Raw genomic sequence first — 26,449 nt, forward strand, 5'->3', positions numbered from 1 at the left:
TACTTGTTTATACTGTCAAGAAACAGCTGGTTGGTGTTTCTCTTTTCTCCAGTCATTGCAGGTTTAAAAATGAAAGAATAAATTGAATGGCTTCTATAAGCAATTATTTTATACCCATGTGTACCTCCTCAATGAATTGCCATCTGCAGCAGTTCGCAGAAGTACAGATGTAAAGAATAGACAGTGTGATTTCTCACCAAGTAGCACTTAGGCATAAAAATAGGATCTATCTTGTTATAAACAAGTCTCAATCAAAGGAGTCACATTGGGTATATTGCAAAGTGAAATCACAGTGATCTTTTCCTAGATGTACTGCTTTCTCTTCTCTTTAACACTTTTTAAAAAATAAAACTAAGAAAAATGAATGCCGTGTGCACTGACTTTGTGCATAATGGCTCACTAAATCACAAATTAGCCCTGCTCTCTATAATAAGCGTGCCTTTCAGAATAATGATTAAGCCAGAAGGCTTCTCTGGAAAACGTACATTATTTGGACACGGTGTGTAAGCAGATGTATAAAGAAAACAAGCCCTTTCTTCTATTAGACTTAGCATACAGCACTGCTGACAAGGGAAATGCTGTATATGCTTGATTAGGATCTCCCAACTGAGAGCTCATTGTCTCAGAACAGACACCATCTTTTTAGTCTTGAACAGTGTTTTTTGCCAGATAGATAAGTAAATTCAAAACAGTCATCTTGATATTAGGCAGGCTATACAGTATGGGGGTGCCCTCAAGGTTGTCTATAGAACATGGATGTTCATCTTGTAAAGACAGAAAACAGAGCTATTAGCAGACACATCCAATGCTGGTTTATAACAGGGGAAACAATTAGGGCCATTCCACCAAAAACAATCTTTATCTGTCATTCAGGTATGTGCAACATCTTTAGCTACCCATAGACATGAGATTTGCAGGGGACTTTGTTTTGTCACAGGGATGTCAGCATCACACTACATGATATTAATGCGGACACTGGTGAAGTGTTGGTGAAAAGAGAATCGCGGTGGAGGTAAACATACACAGCTAAGTGTTCAGTTAACATTAGGAGATGGTTACTTTAAAGCATTGTGCACAAGGGGCATTAAAAAACTCTCCTAGAAGCCTTCCTCCTGGCAGCAGCATTTTTGCAGAAAAAAAATGCCTGACGCTTGTAAAAGTATCCAATGCTTTTCCAAGCATTTAGGCACATTTACAAAAGTAAAAAAACACTAGTGTGCATGGAGCCTAAGAATGTGTGAGGGTGTCAGGGAGCTATTCAGAACAAACATGAGTGTGTGCGAAGACGAAGACAGCCGACCAAGAATGCGCATGTGCTGAGGAAAAGACCTGGCATAGTTGCCAGTACTATACATGGCCGTGCTTGTTTGCGCAGAAATGTGTGCATGCACACGAACATTCGTGTTTGCACAAACAGTCGCACTGGTGCACGTTTACGCACACCTGTTGTCAGAACTGGCCCCAAAGGCCCTATAGATGGACAGTGGCTACACTTAGAGTTTTCTAAATAATCTTCAGCTATCAGAACTCCTTGCTCCTGTGTATCTTGTATTCTTTGGACCTCCTGTTAACGTCTTGGCTTGCCTCTGAATCTTCCTGCAGTCTGACTCCTGGTTTTGACTCTAGCTTGCTCTAAATAACTCTGCCTCTCCTGCCTTATTGTGTAGGACTCTGGCCTGCTACCTGACTACTCTTCTGCCTGCTCCACCTGTTTCCGGTGTATGATCTTGGCTATTGTTTGTGACCATGCTCCAGTCTTCTCCCTGGCTTGTCTCTCTGTGTATGACTTTGGCTTCCATCCTGATTACTTTTCCTCAGCCTAGCCCTGCCAGTCTGACCATGGTTCCAGCTCGGGTGTCATCTTGCCTGTGGCTACTGCTTTGGTCCTGCTGCATTACCAAGGGCAACAGTGGTCCTGCCATCAGTCCTGACAGACCAGCTGACAGCTATCTTGTGGACTCTCATGCAAGCAACCTCCAGCAGAGCTACTTAACAGGCACCCATGCTTCTTGGTGCCTTGCACTCCCTGTGCTCGACAACCACTTGCAAGGAAAGTCCTCTCGTCAAGTTGGTCTCAGACCAGGTACGTGACAGATGGGTTACTACTGGCTGTGGAGTAGGGAATTGTTATCTAGGCCCCTAGCACTTAGCACAGAGACCCTGAGTGAGAAGACTATGTACCGGAGATTAACACCTAATCATCTCATATCTACAAGCAACCTGTAATGAACCGCCTGGCGGTACCTCTAGCAACCCACGGAATAGGATTCCCCAGAGCGCGGAGTCTAAGTCCCAGTCTGCTTGTTGACCAGGGTCCCTGATGGTGGGGATGGACTTGGAGCAGACAGAGACCAGGTCGCGGCCCCTGAGTACACCCACCCGTGGTAGAGGGATCCGCCAGAGGTATCTGCAGGATAAGAGCCTAATGTGAAGAGGCGGATGGGTCCGAGCAGGACGGATGGCTGAGCAGAAGCGTGGTCAGACAGGCCGAGTCGGTAACTGTGGGGACAGCGCGGTACAAGGCAGCAGGCAGAGAATAGTCAGGTCACTCGCCGGGTCAACAATGGGAGGTCAGATCCAATGAGGGGAATCCAAAAGAGAGGTCAGGCAAGCCAGGGGTCAGAGCAGGATAATACAGCACGGTCAGGAACAATCAGGGTTGGCAACAATTAATCAGCATGGATACAGGAGCAGGCACAAACAGAAGAGACCATACGGCAACCAATGTCAGCGCAGAGCGGTTTCAAATACCGCGCCCTGCGCTGTCATTGGTGCCAGGCACGCACCCGCGGTCCCGAGTGCGCATGCGCGAGTTCTGTCGTCACCGCGGCCTGCCAGGACCTAGTGCCCGCACACGAGTGTGAGTCGGCACACCGCGCCTGCGCCAAGCCACACGCCGCGGCGGCTCCTGACACAACCTTTATGCTGGTAAAACCATGCATTAAAAACAAGACATGCAATCACTTTATGATAATTACACAGAAGCATGTTGGGGTGGTATTTAGGCGTTAGTATCCCATCCATGTTAATGCTCTCTCGACCTAGGGACTAACCAAGGAAAGCAATGGGCTAAATAAGGAGCCATGGCCTGAAAATTGCAAATAATGATAAAAGCCCTTATGCAATGCTTTGCCCCAACCTTTTGGCTTGGTACACTGAATGGGCCCCATTGTCCATGAGACATTCAACAATAGTCAGAACTGCATTCCATGCATAGAGTGGGTATGACTTGGCATAACTGTTTCAGAGCACAGTGTGATGGAAGAGTTGTCCCTCATTTCTTCCCTTTTCCTCAGAAGCAAGGAATGCCATTAGTTTGTGTACAATGATGGCACAGTTGTGGAGTGATGCCCACATTGAGCAGCTTCCACGACTAGTTAACTATGTAGTTATGAAATATACCAGTCTATAGAGGATCTTAAAACTGTGAGAATCTGAGTGAAACCGATTAAAGAAAATAACTAAAATACTTCTGTTCCATCACAGAATATTTGTGCTATAGTCTGCTCTGACTAAACTTGTTGAAGATATTGGGGGAATTGACTTAAATATGGAGGTCATATGACACCATTACAGATGGCCAGGATCACAAGTACTCACAGCAGGACTTTGAATGATGCAAATCTCCTCTTCTGGATAACAAAACTAAATTATTTATCTATTCAACATTCAGTCTACAAAATGTAGTGAATTATTTCTTAAATCAGAACATATCCATATATTTTGGCTCAGACGATTATTCCAGAAGCAGGAGTGAGCCTCTCTTAATGGATGGATAAATGGGGTGGTGCCGATAATCCTTTATTTCAGTTCCATGTTTGTTGTAAAGAATTTCCTCATGACATAAACCTACATAGCCTATCCTTTCTTAGCTTTGGGACCTGTCTATTTTATGCAGCATCTTCCTCTGCTGCTAACCAGTGCGTTGCGCAGTACTGCTCCTGCACCAGCTCTGTCTCTGCACGGTCTGAAAGTCATATCAGTCAATGGTATGGGTAATTTTTACTAATTTTAGTTACACAATAATGATTCTCAGTTGAATCCATAACTGTAATAAACTGTTTTTGAAGATCTGCCTAGAGTTCCTTTAACCAGGTAAGCTGATGCTATTCTAACTTGCTCCTGAAAAATGAAAACCAGGTTTTCATTGGCTGATAGGGCCACCCAAATCAGGGTTCTAAATCTAAATGTAAAGGTTACAGATAAACAAAAAAAATTGCTCTTTGGTATATTTTACTTTCCTTTTTAAACCATTAACGTAAATGTCTGGTCTTTCACAATCTGTTCTGCTTATTTTATTAAAGCTCTGTGAGCCTTACTGAATAATTAGGGCATGTTGAATTTTATGTAACACAGACTAGTTAATTAGAGAGATCTCTTAAGCAGTTATACATACCCTATCAGCCACATACACATAGGAATATTTTAAGAAGCACAACAAACTTATATTAGCCAACAGTAGCCAGTCAGATTTCATCAGTTTCAACAATGAAAGATTTTTACTATTAGGAATGTATGGGTTACTGGCATTGGTAAAAAGAAACATAATAAATGTTTGAGTCTAATGCATTTATCAGTTGTTTCTTCACATTACCCTCTGTAAAGCAATTATTTTGTTTACGCCAAGTTTTTTTTTCAACTTCAGGATCTCAAAAAAACAAAAAAAGACCCACAGCAATCAACTGTTTTTAATAACGTATAATCGTTCAATTTATTACAATTTATTATTATACAGTATGTGTGTGTGTATATATATATATATATATATATATATATACACACACACACTTACATACTGTATATATTATATACACGCACATGTACAATGCATAAAACAGGTCCTCTCTAAAAATGTGTCAAGTCACATTTTTTTCAAATACATTTTAATCAAGCTAAACACAGTTTAAGTTCATCTTTGGGAACATGTTCCACCTGTTTTTAGAGGGGGAACATGTAATATGTTCCCATAGCTGCAGCCGCGGCCCGCTGCCCCCCTCCCTCTGACAGATAATACGGGGAGAAGTCTCCTCATACTATCTGTCATATTTGAAAACAGCGTGGCCGTGTGGGGCTCTACCCACACAGCCGCATCATTCATTCCATGAATGAATGAACTGCAAGTCCCGACAGTCTTAGCGGCTGTGGGCTTGTAGTTTTCAATGAACTACCATGGGGCTGTGGAGCGTCGTGGTAGTTCATTGAAGCTTCCTGTAAGTATATCTGCTTACATCCCGTACGGCAAGCAGATATTCTGACAGGTCTGCAGGAGACCTGCATGCCATCAGAGATCTACTGATTGCTGGTGCAATGCTTTCCAGGCTCCTGTAGATAAAAATAATAAATGCACATTTTTTTTACTTCCAAAAAAATGTGCATTTATTATTTTTGTCTAAAAGGTGAACTTATTTAAATACATAGAGGTACCGTCTTTTATTAAACACAAATTTAAATTCATGAGTTGCAGCAATAGCTGCTTTGCCTTAAAACACATTGCTTATTTGCTGTAGTATCTCTAAGATTGTAAGCTCCAAGGAGCAGGGCCCGCCTAACCCTCTTGTATTGAACTGTATTGTCTCCTGTTATTATGTAAAGTGCTGAGCAAACTGTTGGCACTCTATAAATCCTGTATTATAATAATAATAATAATAGTATTGTGATAAGCCTGGCCACCAGCCAATCAGTGGAGGAAAGTGCTCCAGTGAATACAGCGCCACTGGATACCTCCGTATGGTATAGCCATTAAATGCTGTATGGTGTTTTTCACGGCAGATAGCACAGCTGAGCATGTTTTGGTTTGAATTTGCATCCTCTCATGTGCCAAAGAATCTTAGAGGGACACTCTGTTTTCTCTTTTTATCATTAGGTTCCCTGATATTTTTGCAGAAGCAAACAGATGAGTGAATTAATGAATAGGTAGTAAAAGAAGTCATCAGTTTTGGTTTAATTTAACAGGTAAAATAAAAAGGTGCAATCAACAGTATCTGTTGGTTAATCATTTCTAGTGAGCACAATGAACATGAAAGTATTTTCTGGTAGGTAATGGAGTTGCCTAAAGACTCGTTCAGAATCACATTCAGTAGCATTTAATCACAGTCACCTAGAGTGGTCCTGTAACCACAGGAAAACAAAGACATTAAACATCACCTATCCTCTTGTGTTGTACTGAGCAGTAACTTTTACCCTAATGACCTTGGGTTTCACTATAGAGTATAACTGGTATTTAAAGTGGAACTTCACCCAAAAATGGGAAGTTGCATTTATCTGCATCTCCCCCCCCCCCCACCTCTTTCATATTTAGCACTTTATTTTAGGGGGGGACAGGTATCTAGTTGTGACAGGTCCCCAAGAATAATGCTGCACTGCCCCCTAGTGACCCAAAAAATAAACTAATGAATAAACACCCTCCTGGGTATCAAACCTAACGTGTAAATGAATAATTCTGTGAAACAAATAAAGTCAAAAGAGAATAAAAAACCTGGCTGAGCCATTATATCCAAATGATATTTGAAACATATCAAAAGTAAACCTTAATCAAGTAACAAACACCTGGACAACCTATAATAAACACCCGGCTGAGCTGAAGAATAAAGTGTAAAAACCAGAAACAGTATTATAGTTCAGCCAGGTGTTTACTGTTTTTTAAGTAACTGTAAATAGTGAAGCGCTATAAATCAAAATCTATCTAATAAGTAAAGATTGGTGCTATATAGTGCTAGCAGCACCAACACAACAGTGCTCAGTGAAAAAAATATTGCAAACAAATAAATATCTCATTCAGCAAATATAAGTGAAACATAACCTTAAAATTGTGACAAAATTCAAATAATTGTGAAGTGGTTCTTTAAAAAGGAAAAAAGCATCCCGTGCTGTTTAACAATAACTTTTAGGAACACACTGTGTATGAACAAACAAATCAAAATGTATCTGTTTTTTTGGAACATAAAGTCCATGCAAGTGAGACTATGCTGACGTGATCTTCACGCCAGTGAAAAACTAACAGAAATCCTCAAATGGCAGCAATGCCTGCTCACCTCCACACATTGACCCGCGGAGGGCCAAAGGGCTATAATTAACAATACCAGATCCTCTCCACTCCTCATCACAGGGACCATGGGATTGGATAAAGACCTCTGCCCAGCACACCTTATTCACTCCGCCTCCACTCGAGGTTACATATATAGGATATAAAGCAAGAAGCCTTCCATAGTGCAGTATCCTTTTATTAAAATGTAGATAAAGCTTGGTAAAGCACATGTATCCCCAGTAACCATCGCCTGTCACTACATCCTATGGGTGTAGTGCATGGTTTTCTGGGTGTAGCAATATGGCCGCTGCCGGAAGTGCGTCACCTCGTACCAGAAATGGCGTACCAACGCGTTGCGTCACGTGCCTCGTGACTTCATCACCCATCACGCATAGGATGTGGTGACAGGCGATTGTTACTGGGGAATACATGCGAGTGCTTTTCCAAGCTTTATATACATTTTAATTAAAGGATACTGCACTATGGATGGTTTCTTGCTTTATATCCTATATATGTAACCTCGAGTGGAGGCGGAGTGAATAAGGTGCGCTGGGCAGAGGTCTTTATCCAATCCCATGGTCCCTGTGATGAGGAGTGGAGAGGATCTGGTATTGTTAATTATAGCCCTTTGGCCCTGCGCAGGTAAATGTGTGGAGGTGAGCAGGCATTGCTGCCATTTGAGGATTTCTGTTCATTTTTCACTGGAGTGAAGATCACGTCAGCACAGTATCACTTGCATGGAGTTTATGTTCCAAAAAAAACAGATACATTTTGATTTGTTTGTTGTTTGGTCATACACAGTGTGTTCCTAAAAGTTATTGTTAAACAGCACGGGATGCTTTTTTCCTTTTTAAAGAACCACTTCACAATTATTTGAATTTTGTCACAATTTTAAGGTTATGTTTCACTCATATTTGTTGAATGAGATATTTATTTGTTTGCGATATTTTTTTCACTGAGCACTGTTGTGTTGGCACTGCTATCACTATATAGCACCAATCTTTACTTATTAGATAGATTTTGATTTATAGCGCTTCACTATTCACAGTTACTTTGTATTTATACTTATTGGTTTAAGTCAAGTGGCAGCAGCTATAGCGAGGTTTGTGGCTTCTGCAACAAGTGCAGGAGGATATTCACAGTTATGTTTACTGTTATTGTGATCATGTTTTATTTCTGATGTACGTTTCACATATTTTACAGTTTTTGTTTTTTACACTTTATGTTTCAGCTGAGCTGGGTGTTTATTATAGCTCAGCCGGGTGCTAATTATCCACTTGGCTACAGGGCACTTATACCCCCTTCCTGCCCAGGCCAATTTTCTGCTTTCAGCGCTGTCGCACTTTGAATAACAATTGCGCGGTCATGCAACACTGTACCCATATGAAATTTTTATCATTTTTTTGAGACAGATAGAGCTTTCTTTTGGTGGTATTTAATCACCTCTGGGTTTTTTATTTTTTGCTAAACAAACCAAAAACTACTGAAAATTAAAAAAAAAATAAATAAATTTCTCCTTTACGGATGTGCGTTAATGAGGCTGCAGTGATGGGCACTGATAGGCTGCACTGATGGGCACTGATAGGCGGCACTGATAGGCGGCACTGATAGGCGGCACTGATAGGCGGCACTGATAGGCGGCACTGACGGGCACTTATACGTGGCACTGAGAAGCAGCTCAGATGGGCACGGATATGTGGCATTGATATGCACTGGTAGGCACTGATATGTGGCATTAATGTGACACTGATGGGCACTGGCAGGTGGCACTGCTGGGGCTACACTGATCATCAGGGCACACTGATCATCAGTGCCCTGATGATCAGTGTACATGTCCCCTCCGAGGAATGCTGATTACCGGCTTTCCACTCCTCTCGAGCGGTCAGCGTGACAGCTCGTGAGGAGAGAAATGCAGATACCCGGCATTTCCCTATTTACATGAGATCAGCTGTGATTGGACACAGCTGATCACATGACCGAGCCGACATCTTCGGCTCTTTGCGTTGATCGGTGATCCGCTGTGTCCGAGGGACACAGCGCACCGCCGATCGATGCACTGCGCGCTCCCAGAGCCTCGCATGTGCGGTTAGATTGGGAGGACGTCATATGACGTCCTCCCAGAACGAGAGAACCACCTTGCGCCCGTCATTACACTATATGGCGGGCGGGAGGTGGTTAAAGTTCAGCCAGGTGTTTACTGTTATTGTGATCTGTGATCATGTTTTATTTCTGATCTACGTTTAACATATTTTAAACACCTGGCTGAGCTGAAGCATAAAGTTTGAAAACCAACAAAAACAGTATTAAAATGATTGTAAGACAAATGCCCGACTGAGCAATCAGCCCCCCAATGGAATAAATAGGTGATGAATCAAGTAAATGTTCAAATGGGCTAGATATTCACAAAAAGTGCATAATAAAAAGATAAGCAGCTCCACTTAAATATAAAAAAACAAGATAAATGGTGAATGATAGATAACTCTTAATAAAGTGCAAAATGTAATCCAAATGCTGGGCATTTGTTTTACCACAGAAATGCAATTATTGTAGTATATATAAACTGCTAAATACATTTTCTCATCAGCAGTATATAGCAGTCTTGTGACGTCTATCAGTGTCCAACCAATACTGGTTAACCTTTCAGGAGGAGTTTTCATTCTGCTCTGACTGTCCTATGAGGCTGCATGAAACCTGACCTTATTTAGACAGCTCTAACTGGCCCTGTGCTGACCACATGCACAAAAGTATAAAACGCTGTAACAATACCCACCCAACTGAGCATGTGCAGAGTGCCTTCTAGGGCTCTGTACTATCAGCAGATGGATTGGGGATTGTGGAAGAAGCTGAGGATCAGAGAAGACAGGATCAAACGGCTTTTTTTTTACACAATGCAGAGGGTTAACCCCTTAGATTCCACAGTGAGTATACCAAGCATGCTTTACTGCATATACAAACTGATTTTACTGTTCTGGGTTTAGTAATGTAAACCGTGTACCGGGGTGGGCTCCCCAGGATACAGTGAAGTCACGGACAAGAAAGCAACCCCAACACCAGCTTTTTCTACAACAGAATTTTACTTAGATGTGGAAAATAAACACAACCACAAATGCTGAGAACATACAATAAATTTACATACACCCAGCCCAAAGGCTGAGACCCTTGTGCTGCATAGCACGGCGCCTTCTGATGGATGGTGAAGATAGAAAGTGTAGTAATTTACCTACTGGCGGGCACAAATAAGCTGCCACACCTTACCCGTTATTACCCTGTTTTTTAGTGGGTTTTTATTGGTCAAAAAAAGGTCCAAACACGCTGGTTTGTGGTGTTTTACCACGTTTTACTGTGTTTTTTTTAGCATTAGAGCATTTTTACAGCTAAAAAACTCCTCTAGAAACCCACTAGTCCTGGGGAATTTTTCCAGCCAAAAAAAACATTGATTACAGTCTATGTGTGCATGGACACATAGAATAACATGCTGGGGGGTTTACTAGCTGTAGAAAAAAACGTCAAAAGCAAAAAACAGTCGCTGTAAAAACGTCAAGTGTGCATGAGGATGAGCTATAGGTGCCTGAATGCTCAAATGTGAGCATGGAAAAGTTAACAGCATGGGGATTGGATTGTAGAGTGTTTCTGAGCTTTCAGCTTCCAGCTACATAACTCTTGGGTGTGAATGGGGGCTAACTGATCTGACTACATTAGAATACATTTAGGTTGCTTACAATAGGATTAAATATAATTTCTCCCTTTTACCGAGATTTTTTTTAATTCCCTAATGCTTATTCCTTCTACAGACCTTGAATGATACTAGCTTGTATTATGAATAATAAAAAGGTTGAAATGGCAAATGCAAAGTCTCAGCAGGATAATTATGACATTAATATACTTTGCATGTACTTACCACTCCTCCAAAGTATTTCACTACATAGAAGTAATTCAGAGCCAGCAGTTCCAGATAGGTTGCCCCCATTTCCTTGGCAAGCTGAAGCCCTTCATTAGTAGTGACAGAAATCTCTCTGTCTGAAGAGCACATAGGACAAGTACAGAATGGACCATCTATAAAATAAACAGCATTTACTGACTCAATAATTATATACATACATTGGTCAATCTGCATGAGGTCATTGCTGCATAAGTAGATTGCTCCTTTTTATGCATGGGGATGTCTAAACCTAGGTATAGTCAATAAGATTTTGATTGGCCAATTCTCTCAAATTTACAAAAATTGTATAATAATTGGGTCAGTTGTGTTTTATTTTGTTCACTAGTACTATCACTATATTGCATGGTTTATTGGACACTGGCCTATATTAGGAATGCTGTGTTTTCTTGCTCTTCAAGCTTAAAACATACAAAGATGCATTGTCAAAATATGGTTTTGTACCCATTGGGAGAAGGGGCGTTTACGTCTCTGATGTACCACTACATTTATTTGTGATGTAAATGGAATGTTTGATTTACAGTATGTTATCTCCAAACTCCCTGAAACATAAAAGAGCACAATAATAACTCTACAATCTTAGCAAATCCAGGATTGCACATGAATGTATTCTGCTTCCTCTCTATACATGTGAGAAACTGGAAATCTATATTCCAATAATATATTTCAGACCAGCTGCTGATTTGGTTTACAGCTGAGAAAGATACAGAGCTAAATATTAACTTCCTTTACACTTTGGCCCAAAGAATCTCAGGTATTTATCTTGCCTTATACACCACACTAGATGATAAATTATGTCAAAACAATATAAAGATGTATGTTCTGCAAAGCTGAAGGTTTTACACAAGGTGTTGGCAGCTTAAAGGCTCACATCCATTAGCATTCTTTTAACAAATGTTGTGCTTGCTGTTTGAAAATGCCTTGTTGGACCTGCTTTACTTTGCTGTTCAAATGCACCTCAATAGGACATGCTGTGTCCAAAGAAAGTCCGGTAAAGCAGGTCAAACGCCTCTGAGCTGCCATGTTTACTGCTTAAAGAAGATGTATGGCCAAAGCTTTTTTGGCTATATTACTCCTCTGCACTCCTGTGACCCGTTATCAGTGGATAGTGGGCTTTAGCTTAAGTCACAGATTCAGTCCAGGCTCTGTAAAGATCCCAACCATATGACCAGGATCTGTCTAGACTTCTGGACTGACAGTCTCAGAATCTCATTGTGCTGCTGAGAGCCTGAGCCACTGCTCCTTTCCCCTCCACAGCCTGGTGCTCCAGTGAGCACTAGAGAGGCAAAGCAGAGTGCTGGTGACTAACAGTACAAGCTCTCTGTAGGCTGAGGACCGAAAGCATGCAATCAGGGATGTTTGATCGCTCAGTTTTCGGTCTTAGAGGTGATGGGGGAAACTGCAGCTGGGATTGGTGCAGCAGCCATCTAGGTGAGCGTTTTTTTTTTTATTTCTGCATAGTAACCAATCAGCTTCCAGGTGTTATTGTCAACACTTAATTGAACAAGCTGAAGTTAGAAGCTGATTGGCTACCATGCACAGCTGAGCCAGATTCTGAGTGATCCAGTTTTAGTAAATCTCGCTCTACCCTTTGTTAGTATTCAGTTAAGAACTTTGGTATATAATCCCACCAACAAAAAGCCCCACAACATTACACCATTCAACATGACAACATTACACCATTCAACATGACAACATTGTCGTATTCTATTTCTGAGCAAGTTGCAGTTTCCTACTGTTTCAGCCAAGCCACATATCTCAAAATGCACGCACTATAAAGTGATCCAGTTGCCTAATTTTTAATCAGAACTGCTCCTCAAACACAAGCATGAACAATCAATATTCATGAGTCTGCCATATCATATCCGGAGTAAAGTCATAGTAGAATTTATTTCCTCAATGAAATCAATACTGCACTTGGGTTGTGGATCTGTCATTAATAGAAAAGATACGTATTGTCTTTGCTGTCATGATTCTGTGAGAGTCAGAGACACTTGCAATGTTCACTGTGTACAGTCAGTGGCATCATCCCCAATGAGAAAATACAACCACCATTGCATATAAAGCTATTGTTTTGTCTCCTAACACCAGTGAGTGTTATTTACTGGGGGAGATTTACTAAAAAAGGAGCACTCAGAATCTGGGGCAGCTGTGCATGGTAGCCAATGAGATTCTAACTTAACGTATTACTAAACCCATGATCCTGCATTCTCTATCTGGTCACCCACAGTACGCAGAACAAAGAAATGAAATTATTTTAGTAAATATAGACTGCTAAATACCATTTCTCATCAGCAGTTAGAGAAGTCTTGTGAAATCTATCAGTGTTTAGCAGAGCCCTGGTTAAAGCTTGTAGGAGGAGTTTTCTTTCTGCTCTAGAAGGATGCAGAACTCCTGACCTCTGTCTGGACAGTGCTGATTGGCTGTGTGCTGATCACATGCACTCTCCCAAAAAAAAAAAAAAAAACCTCTATAGCAATACACACCAAACTGAGCATGTGCAGAGTGTATCCACACAATATGCCTATCAGGAGATAAGAGAGGAAACTGGAAAAAGGGGAAGATCAGAGAAGTCAGGATCAAAACAGCATTTGTACACAGAACAGATGATTAACCCCTTAGGTTCCACAGTGAGTATAACAAGCATGCTTTACTGCATATACAGACTGGTTTTACTGTTGTGGGTTTAGTAACAAGCTTATTCAATTAAAGGAAGGAAATAGATAAACTGCACACATGACGGCAAATATTAATTTGGCCAGGAGGTTAGATGGATAGTTAAAACTGAGAATCATCATTCTTGAGAATAGGGCATTGGATGCTTCTCAGTATGAGGAAAAATTTGCAAGTTTATGGAACACTCTGCTGCATTTAAAAGTTGTTTTACCCCCACTGGGTCATCTATGTGTCCTCTAAAGTCAATGAGCAGCCTAAGATATACAGCAAAGGTTACTAGTAACTCAAATACAGTATATTCCAGATAAAAAATACAGTAAGAAACTCAGCAGCACTCACCATTTTGTCTAGTACCAATGGCCAGTACCATAACAGGAACAAAGCTGTGGCTGAAGATTTGCTTTATCACTGGCACAAAATTATTCTTTATATTAAGAAATGAAGCCTTGTCATTAACGGAAAACTTGATTACAACAATATCTGTTTCTTGAAGTCTGTTCTGAGATCCCTGTGAGTCATTGTCAAATGCATCCTACAAAACATTAATAACAAAAAGATTCATAGTGAGTGACATTAATAGGAGTTTTGGTCTAATACTCCTAGCAGGGGAGGAAAAAACAGACAAACTTTACAGTAGTTATAGAATTTGCATCAGAAAAGAGATTAAAGTGGAAGTGAACTCAAACAGTGAAGATTTCCTATGTCATAGGGAACATTTAGAGAATAATTTAGTTACCTGTAAAATCCCTTTTTTGGAGTACATCACATGACACAGAAGAGTTAATTCTTACAATGGTTTTAAAGATTTGGCTAAGGAAGGGGGGGTTCTGGGGACCTGTATGATAGGAAGGGGGCTCTGGGGCCCTTTATGTAAGGAAGGAGGACGGGGGCTTTGGGGACCCTGATGTAAGGAAGGGGAGCTCTAGGAAGCCTGATATAAGGAAGGGGGGTCTGGGGACAGTTTTGTTTTTCCTTCAACCAGTGTTTTTCTCTGCTGTTCTATTGAATTATGACAACAGGGAGGCTCTCATACCCCCCCCCCCCCCCAGAGTTCACAGATCAGATACTGTTTTTCCAGCATGTTCTTTCGACAAGCTGGTCGTTAGACTGACTTCTGTTGGACAGACAGCTGTACGCACTGACCGAAAGTCACCCAGTTCCTGCTGAACCAGCCTATTTTCAGCCAACGTGTACACAGCTTTAGACCATTGGGTTATGCTCCACCTCAGTTTTGTCAAAAGCAATAGCAACAAGCAGAGAAGGTTTTTTTGTAAAGAAAGCAAGAAGTAAAACTCCAGCTTGTAGCCCCTGGACAAAATTGGGAGATTTACTAAAACTGGAGCGTGCAAAATCTGGTGCAGCTCTGCATCAAAACCAATCAACTTCCAGGTTTTAGCCCTGGTTCATACTTCATCGCAATTTCAAAGACGACGATCAGTGCAATTTTAATATGCGTTTTCATTGTGGCTTGCAACTTCAATAAACAGATGTTAATGCAAGTTGTAATGAAATCACACAAAAACAGTGCAGGGACCTTTTTGCAAAGTTTGAACGGTTCTATTGCCATAATTGGGAACTGTCAAGTTGCATGACAAGTCGTACTGGTGTGAACCAGGACTTATTTTCAAAGCTTAATTGAACAAGCAGAAGTTAGAGGATGATTGACTACCATGCACAGCTGCATCAAATTCTGCTCCAGTTTAATTAAATCTCCCCCCATTTTTTTTTTTAACCCAGAGATCAGGGATATGGTATCTTGGGTTCATACAACCACAAAGGCTGCCACACATCCTTCTACACGTCCTTCAGAAGTGGGGGCACTTCTTCATTGGGAAGGTTTTTTACCAATTTTAGCAGGCTTGTGGTTCCAGGATTTCTTCCAAAAGGAAGACTTCTACTTTGCCCCCACCAGGTTCTGAAGGGAATAAAAGGAACCATTTTTGGTTTCAGATGAAGATAGCTTCTGCTCTAAAGGATCTTCAGCTTTTTTTTTTTTTTAGAGAGAAGTGCTCATTCGTCATGTGAACATTATTCTCAGATGAGAGAGTTGCTGGAGAAAATCCAACAAGGTACACCAACATAACCATGTATAATATGCCAATAGAATTATTCTTTAAGTGATGCAGAAAATATGGAAGCCAGATACAAATGGACACCTAGCACTTTCAGAAGCAAAATTGACAATGAGAGGCTATACTGTATATTTCTTACAACATACATTTCAAAGTAAGCGGCAGAGCCTTTGACTTCAGGGACAGCAAGGATGTTTTAAATAAGTTAGGTCATTATTACATTACTTTCAGTTCTGCTGTCAGAGGTGTTAAAAGAGAAGTATGGGATTTTTTTTTATTTGCAAATCATACTTACCTAGGTGGAGATGCTGCATCCTTTAGATGCTGGATCTGTCCCCCCCCCCACCCCCGGGTCTAAGTGTAAGAACCCAGCAGGTCCTTGAGAGGCTGAGCAGACTGCTGCTCCAGACTCTAGGGTGGATTCCGAAGTCGGGATCTTTCCTCAGCCTGGACTGGCTGAGTGGCATCAGCCGACAGTGGGCATCAGTCTGCTGTAAGCTGAAAACGGGTCACAGGAGTGCAGAACAAACTGCACTCCTGTGATCCACAGGAGAAGTACAGACAAAAGAGCTTTGGCTGTACGTCTCCTTTAAGCTTTGAAAGTTCTACATTTGTATCCTGGGACATAAACATCATTAATGAGTAATGAATGCAGGCTGTCTTGTATTATGAAACACTTACCCAGTCAGAATATTCATACACCACTACCTGGACATGACCCAGAACAATGCCTTGGTAGACTTTGAGATCTGGGTTTTCTTGTGTGTGATATTCATTAGCTCTATGGCCAAGGTAAAAGGAGACCAAGCTTGAATGATCTTCATTGTCCTCTTTCCCAAGTGATAGAATGCCAATTGACCTTAAACAAATATAATTGTTATTTACTCACTTTATTTGACCAGTTTAAATAAATAGATAACTAAGCTGATAAAACAAACATTATCACAATGTTCTGTGTTTGAAGTCTGGCTAGTTCAAACGAAGCATATAATGAAAAAAGCTCAATTCTAAAATACAGTAGAGCCAGAGGTAAGGGCAACTGAATTTATTATGCAGATTTAGAATTTTTCTGTAAATATCAAGCTTGGAATCACCACCGACTCTCATGCTTTACCATTTGTCTCTCAGTGCATATTGCCTGGTATGCATGTCTATACAATCAACAGCCATCCCTGACTCTAGTCTTCCTTATGCTTATCTTTGTGGAAGAATGGACAGATGAAAAGCCAATGTGTCCAATGAATACTTGTTAGGGTTATCCATTAAAGTGTTGCACCAGGTACTCATTGTTACCAAATCTATAAATGTTTTTGCAGATAGCTGCCTTGCATTGAAAGTATTTTAAATGAAAGTACACCAATCAGAAAAATAAATACTCAACCCATTGTCCCAACCTTGTTTTAGGCACCCTTCAGTGTCTATATTCCAAATCAGGTATGAAGGAGAAAGTGATATGCCATCTGCTTCCCCACAATGCAGCGTCTAGTGCCTAAGTGGCCAACAGCCAGACTCCAGTGCTGTCCTATGAGGGTGCAATATCCAGAATTGCTGACGGCTGTACAATGAATGGCATGCAGACTGCCCACAAAACAGCATTTGGATTTGGCTACTGAGTACTCAGGGAGCAAAAGTGGGAATCTGAGTGATTATAAAGGTGATGGGCTGTGCAAGGTGTGGTGGGATGGTGATTTTATTATCAATCATATCTTGTGCAGAGCCCCAGTTTAAAAGGTCCATACACACAATAAGAAAATCGTATGAAGAACAATTAATTGATTGTTTGCTAGTATAGTGTTTTCAATAGTCAATTCCGACACATCATCCCCCAGACGAAGCTACGCAGTCCCTGTAGCGCAACGCGTTGGGGAGGGGCAGTGACGTCACCGCACATCTGACACGGCGAGTACTGACAAGCGTGGAGTACACACCCTCTAGTCTGATCTTTACCGCAGACAGCGGCTCTGTTACATTGCTAAGCGTTATGTTGTTTTACCAAATGTGAGTGCATTATGGAAGCAAATAAATGGCTTAACATATCTCTGGGATAAGGCACTATTTCTTCTTTCTTTTTTACATGATATTGACGAGGAGCATTCAGTGATTGGAGTAAGGAGTGGATCAAAGGAGGGTTTATCCCTCACAAGCATACAGGCTGATTGCAAAGCTGCAAGATTGAAGTATTTCATTCAGTGGAAGGAGAGCGTTATCTAATTTGGTTGGAACATTTCAGCACTTTTTGAAATTGGAACTTTGATTATGAATTAACATTGATTATTCCCCAATAATATATATTTATTTGTATTTTTATATATTTTATATTTATCAACACTAGGTGTATTGATTAATTAGAGATTTTATTTTGCACAAGTGACATATCAATTAATTTAGTAATGGTGATTATTTTACATATTTTTTATTATGAGCACACAGCACTTTTATAAATTTGGAGCGCGGTTATAATTTGATTATTGGTTAATATACGCACATCCAGGGAGAGTGGGCAGCATAACCGGCGATCCAGTATATATATATATATATATATATATTTTTTTTTTTTGTATATCTTGGTGGCTCACAAGCACATTTATTTGTTTAAAAGTACAAGTTAGGGTTGCCACCTCATCCCTTTAAAACCGAACACATATTAATTACACAGATTCTGAGGCTAACTTAATGCAGATAAGGCACTAAGTGAGTTTAATTACCACCTTAATTAGCCACGAAACCTGTGTAATTAATATGTGTTCGGTTTTAAAGGGATGAGGCAGCAACCCTAGTACAAGCTCCTGTAAATGACACCAGCAATAAGTGAAATGTGGGGATTGCTATTTCTGAACTCTGATTCAGAAAATGCTAGTTGCCTGCCTCTCATTCTGATTGACAAGCTTTATGCATGCTAAAACATCAACCTGGAACATGAGTTCTGACCTTACCATGACATTTGCTGCATGCCTATTACATGTCAGTGACCAGCTCCAGGGAGATCATCAATGGCAGATTACATATTTTTTAGTACCGGTTTCCTTTAAATGTACTCTTTCTCCCTCCCCCTTGCTACTATGAAGGGAAAGAGCAAGTCCTATTTAGTGTAGCACACATAAATTAAAGGGAACCGTTGCAAGAAAATATGCTGGAGTGTATATATATATAGTGACATTAACGGCAATTAAAAGGAAAAAAATAAACATGTCATACTTACCTGCTCTGTGCAGTGGTTTTGCACATAGCAGCCCCAATCCTACTCTTCTCAGCTTAACCGCTGGTGCACCTGGCCCCTTCCTCCTGCCAAGTGCCCCCAGGTAAGTATTGGGGGGGCTGCACACAGAAGGTTTCTACCTTAATGTATAGAATGCATGAAGGTAAAAAACATTGAGCCTTTACAACCACTTTTGTTTCATAAATCAGATTTCAGGCTACTGCCGTGTACTGCACTACAATGCACAGAGATTTCACTGCACTGTAAAGTTGGCCATACATGGATGAATTTCAGCCAGTTCCTAATGCGCCACTCTACTCAAAAGCCTTTGATTGAGAAATTAAAGGAGTAGGGTGGAAAACTGTTGGTTGAACGGTGACTGCATCCGGTCAGGTGCAGGTACTGTTTGGCTATACAGAATACAATAGCCTCAGTGGGAGGTTCCTCCTTCTACACTATTTAGCGTGGAGAGAGTAATCAAATAGATTTCTTTCATTAAGCTGAATGAAAGAAATCTATTGGTGTATGGCTAGCTTAAGATTTCTCTTGTTCATCCTCTTGGGCCAAATCAGAGAAGCCACTCAATTTCTCCATCCATGAAGAAAAAAAAACCGTGGATGAAAAACTAAAAACCGTGGATGGAAAAATCTGCAGTTCTGCTTTTTCTATTCTGACAGCTGGCACCCGTGGCTGAAAGACTACCAAATTGGATACAGGTAGGCATGAACTCAGGCATGTTTGGGCATTAGTCCGAACTAGGGTTACCGCCTCATTCCTTGAATACCAAATACATATTAATTACACAGGTTCTGTGGCTAATTAAGGTGGTAATTAAACTCACTTAGTGCCTTATTTGCACTAAATTAGCCTCAGAACCTGTGTGATTAATATGTGTTCAGGTTTAAAGGGATGATGTGGCAACCCTAGTCCAAACCCGCCTAAGCTATTCCACGGGAAGTTGTAAAAACCAACAGCCATCTTCTTCAACAAACGTTGAATGGAAAAATAAACTTCTGCTGAGTCAGTATCAACTGGTCCACCATGACATGATTTTTGGTTGATTTAGCAGGAATCAGACGGAATTGGGTCAATCCATGTATGGAAAACGTAACATAATGCCCCACGATACTTCAATGTGATAGTGTGACCTGGCTCCAAAGCTTCCCTGCAGATGAATATATAAGCCACGTGACAGGACGAGACTCTGTCACTGTAAGAAGATAGGAAAATGTGACACAGGATTCTCATCTAGCCCCGGTTCACATATATGCAGCCGTGTGGGCCGTGTTTTGCATGGGCACAAGAGCCCATTCATTTGAATGGACTCCTGTGCCTGTGACATGCAGAGAAGAAGTCCTTGCACTTCTTCTGAAAATGCAGCACGCAGGGGAACCTCGGTTCCCAGTACAGTTGCGTTTTCCAGTGTGGTGGCATGCCATTGGAACTAATGGCATTTCTCTGTGCGGGTGGTGTGGCTGCACGGATTTTCATGCGGACCTGCAGCGGCACCACCTGAAGAGATGTGAACCTAGCCTTAGGGTGAAGGAGACGTTCTAGACTCGTGTTTCTGGGCAGAGAAAGCTGCAGATTTGGCTTTCTCTGGATTCTGCAGCTTCGGATCAGAACTATACTCTGTCCGGGTTTTGCTAGACACCTGCAATCTGAAGCACACAGCTGTGAGGTGTCGTTATATACTCAGATCTGAGACTAGCTTAAGGCTCCCATTTAGAGTCCGTTCCCAGTGTGGGAGATGGAAGGTCTCATTGAGGGGTTTGAGGACCCAGCCAGAGGCCTCAGTTCTAGGAGTCATGTCAGATCCTATTAGGGTTGCCACCTTATCCCTTTAAAACTGAACACATTATTTACACAGGTTCTGAGGCTAATCTATTGCAGATAAGGCACTAGATGAGTGTAATTACCACCTTATTCTGCCACAGAACCTGTGTAATTAATATGTGTTCAGTTTTAAAGGGATGAGGCAGCAACCCTAGTACAAGCTCCTGTAAATGACACCAGCAATAAGTGAAATGTGGGGATTGATTTGCTACTGCTGAACTCTGATTCAGAAAATGCTAGTTGCCTGGCTCTCATTCTGATCGACAAGCTTTATCATGCTAAAACATCATAATGCTTAAAGAGGTTTTAAAGGGATGAGGTGGAAACCCTAGATCCTATCAAGGTGTCAGGAGAATCCCATCCATAGGCCAGAGGTGGGCCTTAAAACAGGGCACTGTGTCTAAAGGCTAAAGAGGCAAGAATCCAGGAGATATACTGCAATTGAAGCTAAGTGAGCTTATGAGCCAGGTGGCTTGGCATTTTCCAGTGTATGGATTTCTGTTAAAGTTGGAGAAGATCCCCTGCATGGGAAATAACTCATTTGTGAACTATGTGCTTTCTTTTAAATAAAAGTGTGTTACCAAGCCCTTAAAAATAGTTCCTGTCTGCTGTGGTCTCACTAAAATAATGCATCTACCACGACAGCTTACTACCCCATTCGATATAGGTTTGATGTCTCTCTGTAAGAAAGTTGTAGCATGTTGAATCAGTGACACTCCTTGTTGTTGTAAGTTCTAACTACAGACCTGTATACAGCACACGTCATCATCATAGTCAAACGTTTACCTCTCCTTTCCTCTTTATAAAGTGGAATGTGCCAAGTGAAGGCTTTATAAAATCACACATTATAAAGCATGACACTTTTATTACTGCTCCCTGTTCTAATCCGCATGGAGAACTTGCAATAGTGTGTAATCGCTGCCATAAACATTCAGCTAATCTGTCCATGATTGAAACTTTCCAGCTGGTCATACCAGTGAATGGTACTATAGATGATTAGAGAGTTTACCTCTTCCTAAAATTAATATGTGTATTAAACCCTATTCATATACACTGGACTTCAATTCCATTTTATCAAACATACATTTCCACTTAATTAGCTGTTGACCAGTCTGTCATGTTAGTCACCATTAAGGCACAAAGTTTGGCACTTAAGTGATATTCTTTATTGGCTAACTTACCAAAGACACAACCTTTTGGGATAACTTGGGCCCCTGCATCAGGCGTTATAGATTTGTAATGTTTCAAGCCTGACAAAAGTTATCCTGCAAGCCAACTTAAGTTAACCAATAAGGGGTATCACTTAAATGCCAAACTTTCCATTTAATTAAAGGTCATGTCTATTTTAGCTAAACACATACTTGATTGCTACAGTTAAATCATTCTACAATTTCTAAAACTGGGTCACCCCTAGAATGTTCCCATGGTGATAGACCCCCTCATTAGAATCATACACAAAGATCCTAACCATGCAGGCACAGATCTATCCTGCCATTGTAAAGCAGTATTGTCTGTGTGCCTCTCTGCTAGAATATATACTAGTTTACCCCCTAGATCCCCCCTTTACATGACTTACATGTCTGAGTGGCGGAGCTCCCAGCTCATCACATCTCTCAGTGTACAGTGCAGGCTGCAGTAAAGTGAATGGGAGAGGTGATCACAAGTCCTGTGTGGGTTAATGTTCAGCCTGCTTTGCTCAGCCCTGATTGTAGCTGCTGCCCTCCCCAACCAGAGGATCCCAATACTAGCAGATCCCAATGCAGCACACACTGCCTGCTCAGTCAGCAGGAGCCCTGGACAGCTGTGTGTGGGCAGATGACATGAATGCTGCTAAACAGTCCCAGTACAATCGCCTTGTTGTGTCATAGATGTGAAAAGCAGTACTGATCAGTATGCCAAGAGCTGTGCTGACAAAACCTTTAGCTGCTACAGAGGGAGTGACTAGCAGAGTGTGTCCCTACTTCCATTTAGAAGACTATTCACAGCTGATTTTTGATTGTACAATCATCTTTATGTTGGCCATATGCTTGGATTTTATTATCTGAACAATGTGCAATTCGACCAAACAATCAAATCGACACGCAATTGTGTAATTTCCTTTTCTATTGGATTGGACTTGATTTAGATAAGATGCAAGCAACCTTAATCAGTCAAGCCACAAAATTATCAATTTGTGATTGGCGGCACTGATGCTTTGTTCATTAATTTCATGATATTTTGATCAATCACATTATGACACTGCATGGGGAAAACAGATATGTGACTGATACCTTAAATCATATCTGTCAACTACTGATTGAAGACGCACAATTGGCATGGGGACACACTGGATATCTTCAGCTGCCATTGTGCTCTTGCTGGGTGTACCTATACCTTTAAAGAAGCTTGGGCTCCTTCCAGGCAAACCTGCTCTTAATCTATCTACTGCTATATGTTCACCAACTTGGGAGACTTTCACAATTATAGAGTTAGGACCACAATCCACTGGGGTGCCTTGATGTACTGAATAGTTTAAATATTTTCTCTCCTACATTAGTGACCTTTCTAATACTCCATGATATCTGGGTTATTAATCTGATCCTCGCAGTGTATACACATTTTAGGCACCTGTTGCCCACCTTTTTGGGTGGTTTTTATATACAATACAACTATTGATTATGTTGATCATAAAATGCACCACTATTTTTAATATTATTTACATTCTGTTTGATGTATAGGTCATCAAATGGCATTGATATTACCGTCAGGTATTTATATCACATTTATTTTTTTATACATGGGACCTGATGAAGGGGAAGGCATTTCCCCTGAAACACGTTGGAACACTGCTAGGAAAGACATCAGTTACACTGCAACACATTTGTAGATTAAAATAACCTGTTTTTTAAATTGATTCACTTTCCACTGAGCACCAATGCAATTTTAGGATATGTTTAGACATGCGGCAGACATTCTGTAAAGTGATGGAGGTGGATAGCTTTTCAGAGGCGGTATGGAGGCTTAACATCACCTCCTCATGGCCTGTTATAAACCTATAAATACTGCATTACATGTGGTTTCAGGACGGTTGCGGCATGGCCCCGTTCACTTACGTAGGCTGCATTTTCTGGATACATCAGAGGGTATAATTTCTACAGCAGCATGTTTACAGCCCTTTCCAGCTGCCTTGCAACTTAAGGGGGAAGTCAAAACATTGCTCAACCACCTGCTTTTGCTGCCCAAGACCAACATTGTAAAACGATTATATCTACAACTTGCTGATCAAAATAATGTACCATTAGCTTTAGATCAAAAAATTATGTTGTCAGGGCAGGGGCTTTGGAACGGACAGGCAGGCCTAGTGGCAGGGTAATGCACTGACTGACGACAACCACCACCCACAGACCGAAGTCCGTCAGGGCGCGGAGTCTAAGTCCCAGGCTGCCCTTCACCAGAGCCCCTGATGGTGGGGATGGACTTGACGCAGCCAGGAACCAGGTCGCGGCCCCCGAGACACCCCGGCTGCGGTAATGGCTGCCGCCAATGGCGTGTAGCTGGTAGGAATGACAATACCATAGTCAGGCAGGCCGGGTCGACAACAACGGGACAAAACGGTACAGAACAGTGGACAAGAATCACAGGTCATGGGCTGGGTTCAGCAACGGAAGGTCAGATCAAAGGAAAACACAGAAAATGGTCTAGTCACAAGCTGAGTCAGATTCCAGGAGAGTCACGAGAGTATGAACAGAGCTGTAGCGACACAAAGATACAAGACACAAAGGGCATGTGCGGATCACAGGCTTATGTGTAATTAGCCACACCCCTCTGGGGAAAGGACCTCAGAGGCCTGAAGGCATAAAAGACTCCCACCATGCTCTGCAGAAACCCAAGATGGGCGCCAGCTCATGAAGCAGCACAATCTCTGGGAAAAGGGAGGACCTTGACAGATGTAAGGAATTCCCTGAGACCTGGAAATTCTTCAAGGGTTCCATGCTGGTAAAAAGGTTGAGACAGGCTGCACCAACAATTCCCCACTCTATCTAAAGCAAAATGTTGTGGCTGGAGTTGATTATAAATAGCAAATAAGTCAGTGCTTATTCCTAAAGTGGTGGGAACCTTAGCTGCTGCTCAAAGGTGGAACAGCTGCCTAGACTGCCAAGACCTGGAAGTGCCTCAGCTTCTGGTAGCCCACAATTCAAGCACAATCAGGCAAGAGAAGTAATTGAACTGGTTGGCGATGCATGGTCTCAGGTTACATGCAACGTTTAGGTTAGCATAAGGCAGTGTTTCTCAACTCCAGTCCTCATGGACCCACAACAGGTCATGTTTTCAGGATTTCCATTATTTTGCACAGGTGATTTGATCAGTTTCACTGCCTTAGTAATTACCACAGCTGTTTCATCTGAGGGAAATCCTGAAAACATGACCTGTTGGGGGTCCATGAGGACTGGAGTTGAGAAACACTGGCATAAGGCAATGCAATTCCTGGTAAATACAGAGTGTTGTAAACAAACTTGGCAAGTAGCCTCTGTTGGTTCTTGTGTGAAAAAGGTCATATTGCTCACCTGTGGATACCTAGGTCCACCAATGAAAATGTATCTACAGCCAAAACTTTTTTTTAAGTTAAGTAGTGGAATGCTAGAACCTCAGCCAAATATTGAAATTGTCCCTGACTTGTCTTTAAAGGTTGTCCCCAGAAGAAGAAGTGAGGGGAAATTCTCAAATAGAGCCCTGAATAGCAGGTGAACCAGACACGTGTTCTACCCTTTACCCATGCTATTGAAAGCTAAAAACAATGTTTTAGGTATAGATACATTGGGGAAGCGAATCCTGTGGGTTTAAATTTTACAGTCCACGCAACCCAGTCTGTACTTGTTGCACTACTACTTTTATGTCACAGGAGCTTCATATATGGGCTGTGGCCCATGCTGGATTGAAGATGGAGAATGACAGCTTCCATCAGGCTTCTTCAACTTACAAACTATTTACTACATACAGGCAAGAAATGGAATATATTCCTAGGCTTTGTCGAAGTTTGTGAGTTAAAAGATATCCTTTTCAATCATATGATATGAAGACTGACAATTTGATTTGTGACAATAGGCAAGATCATCCCTCATGCAGTTGAGTTGAGATATTTCTACTTCTATGCTCAGTATTATATGTAGATAAACTGCCTTACCCTCTACAAAAATGCAGAATTAGATGAACTGTCACAAGTTTAAAGAAGAAATCTGGGCAAAATTATTATTTTCCCATGCAGTGGGGCTGTGCCCGCACTGCATGGGTTAAATGCTTGTTTTTGTCTAGGGGCTCAGAAAGTAGTTATACTTACCTAATCCACCAATCCTCCAAATGCAAGACCGGTCCCTGCCGCTCCTGCTCCCCCACATGCTAGCGGTCTTGTGAATGGGCTGTTCCTAACGCCATCATGCCCTTAGACCGGCTCCGGACATGAGGATGGCAGGAACAGTCCACCACTGGACGTGGGGAAGCACAGTTTTCTGGGGGATCGGAGGAATGGGTAAGTACAGCTTTTACCTGAGCCCCTAAACAAAATGAGCACTTAACCCATGCAGTGCAGGCACATCCCCACTGCATAGGAAAATAAAATTTTTAACCGGAGTTCTGTTTTAAGAAATATGTTTTTTACCTTAATATCTACCTTAAATGACATTGCTAGTTGCATATTGTACTTGCTTGTAACCTAACTACTGAAATTTGCACTT

At 41.5% G+C, this 26,449-nt stretch overlaps 1 protein-coding gene across 4 annotated transcripts in view; it reads right to left on the minus strand.

Moving 5' to 3' along the window:
• Positions 1 to 22,600, minus strand: part of RHOBTB3 (Rho related BTB domain containing 3) — a 79,146-nt gene extending 56,546 nt beyond the window's left edge. For 2 of the 4 annotated variants that reach the window (XM_089679146.1, XM_089679142.1), the window contains exons 1-4: positions 22,318 to 22,593; positions 16,391 to 16,568; positions 13,977 to 14,169; positions 10,923 to 11,077 (exon numbers count right to left, since the gene is read on the minus strand). In XM_089679146.1, the coding sequence (XP_089535272.1) occupies positions 10,923 to 11,077; positions 13,977 to 14,169; positions 16,391 to 16,568; positions 22,318 to 22,346 (555 nt within the window). In that variant the 5' untranslated portion in view covers positions 22,347 to 22,593. Of the gene's footprint in view, positions 1 to 10,922; positions 11,078 to 13,976; positions 14,170 to 16,390; positions 16,569 to 22,317 lie in introns of all 4 variants that reach the window. The other 2 variants (XM_089679145.1, XM_089679143.1) reach the window with 2 other exon arrangements.
• Between the last annotated feature and the right edge of the window lie 3,849 nt (positions 22,601 to 26,449).

This window comes from Staurois parvus, unplaced genomic scaffold (genome assembly GCF_062004578.1).
Source record: "Staurois parvus isolate SC_StPar_1 unplaced genomic scaffold, SC_StPar_1.0 ptg000218l, whole genome shotgun sequence".
In the NCBI taxonomy this organism is placed as follows: domain Eukaryota; kingdom Metazoa; phylum Chordata; class Amphibia; order Anura; family Ranidae; genus Staurois; species Staurois parvus.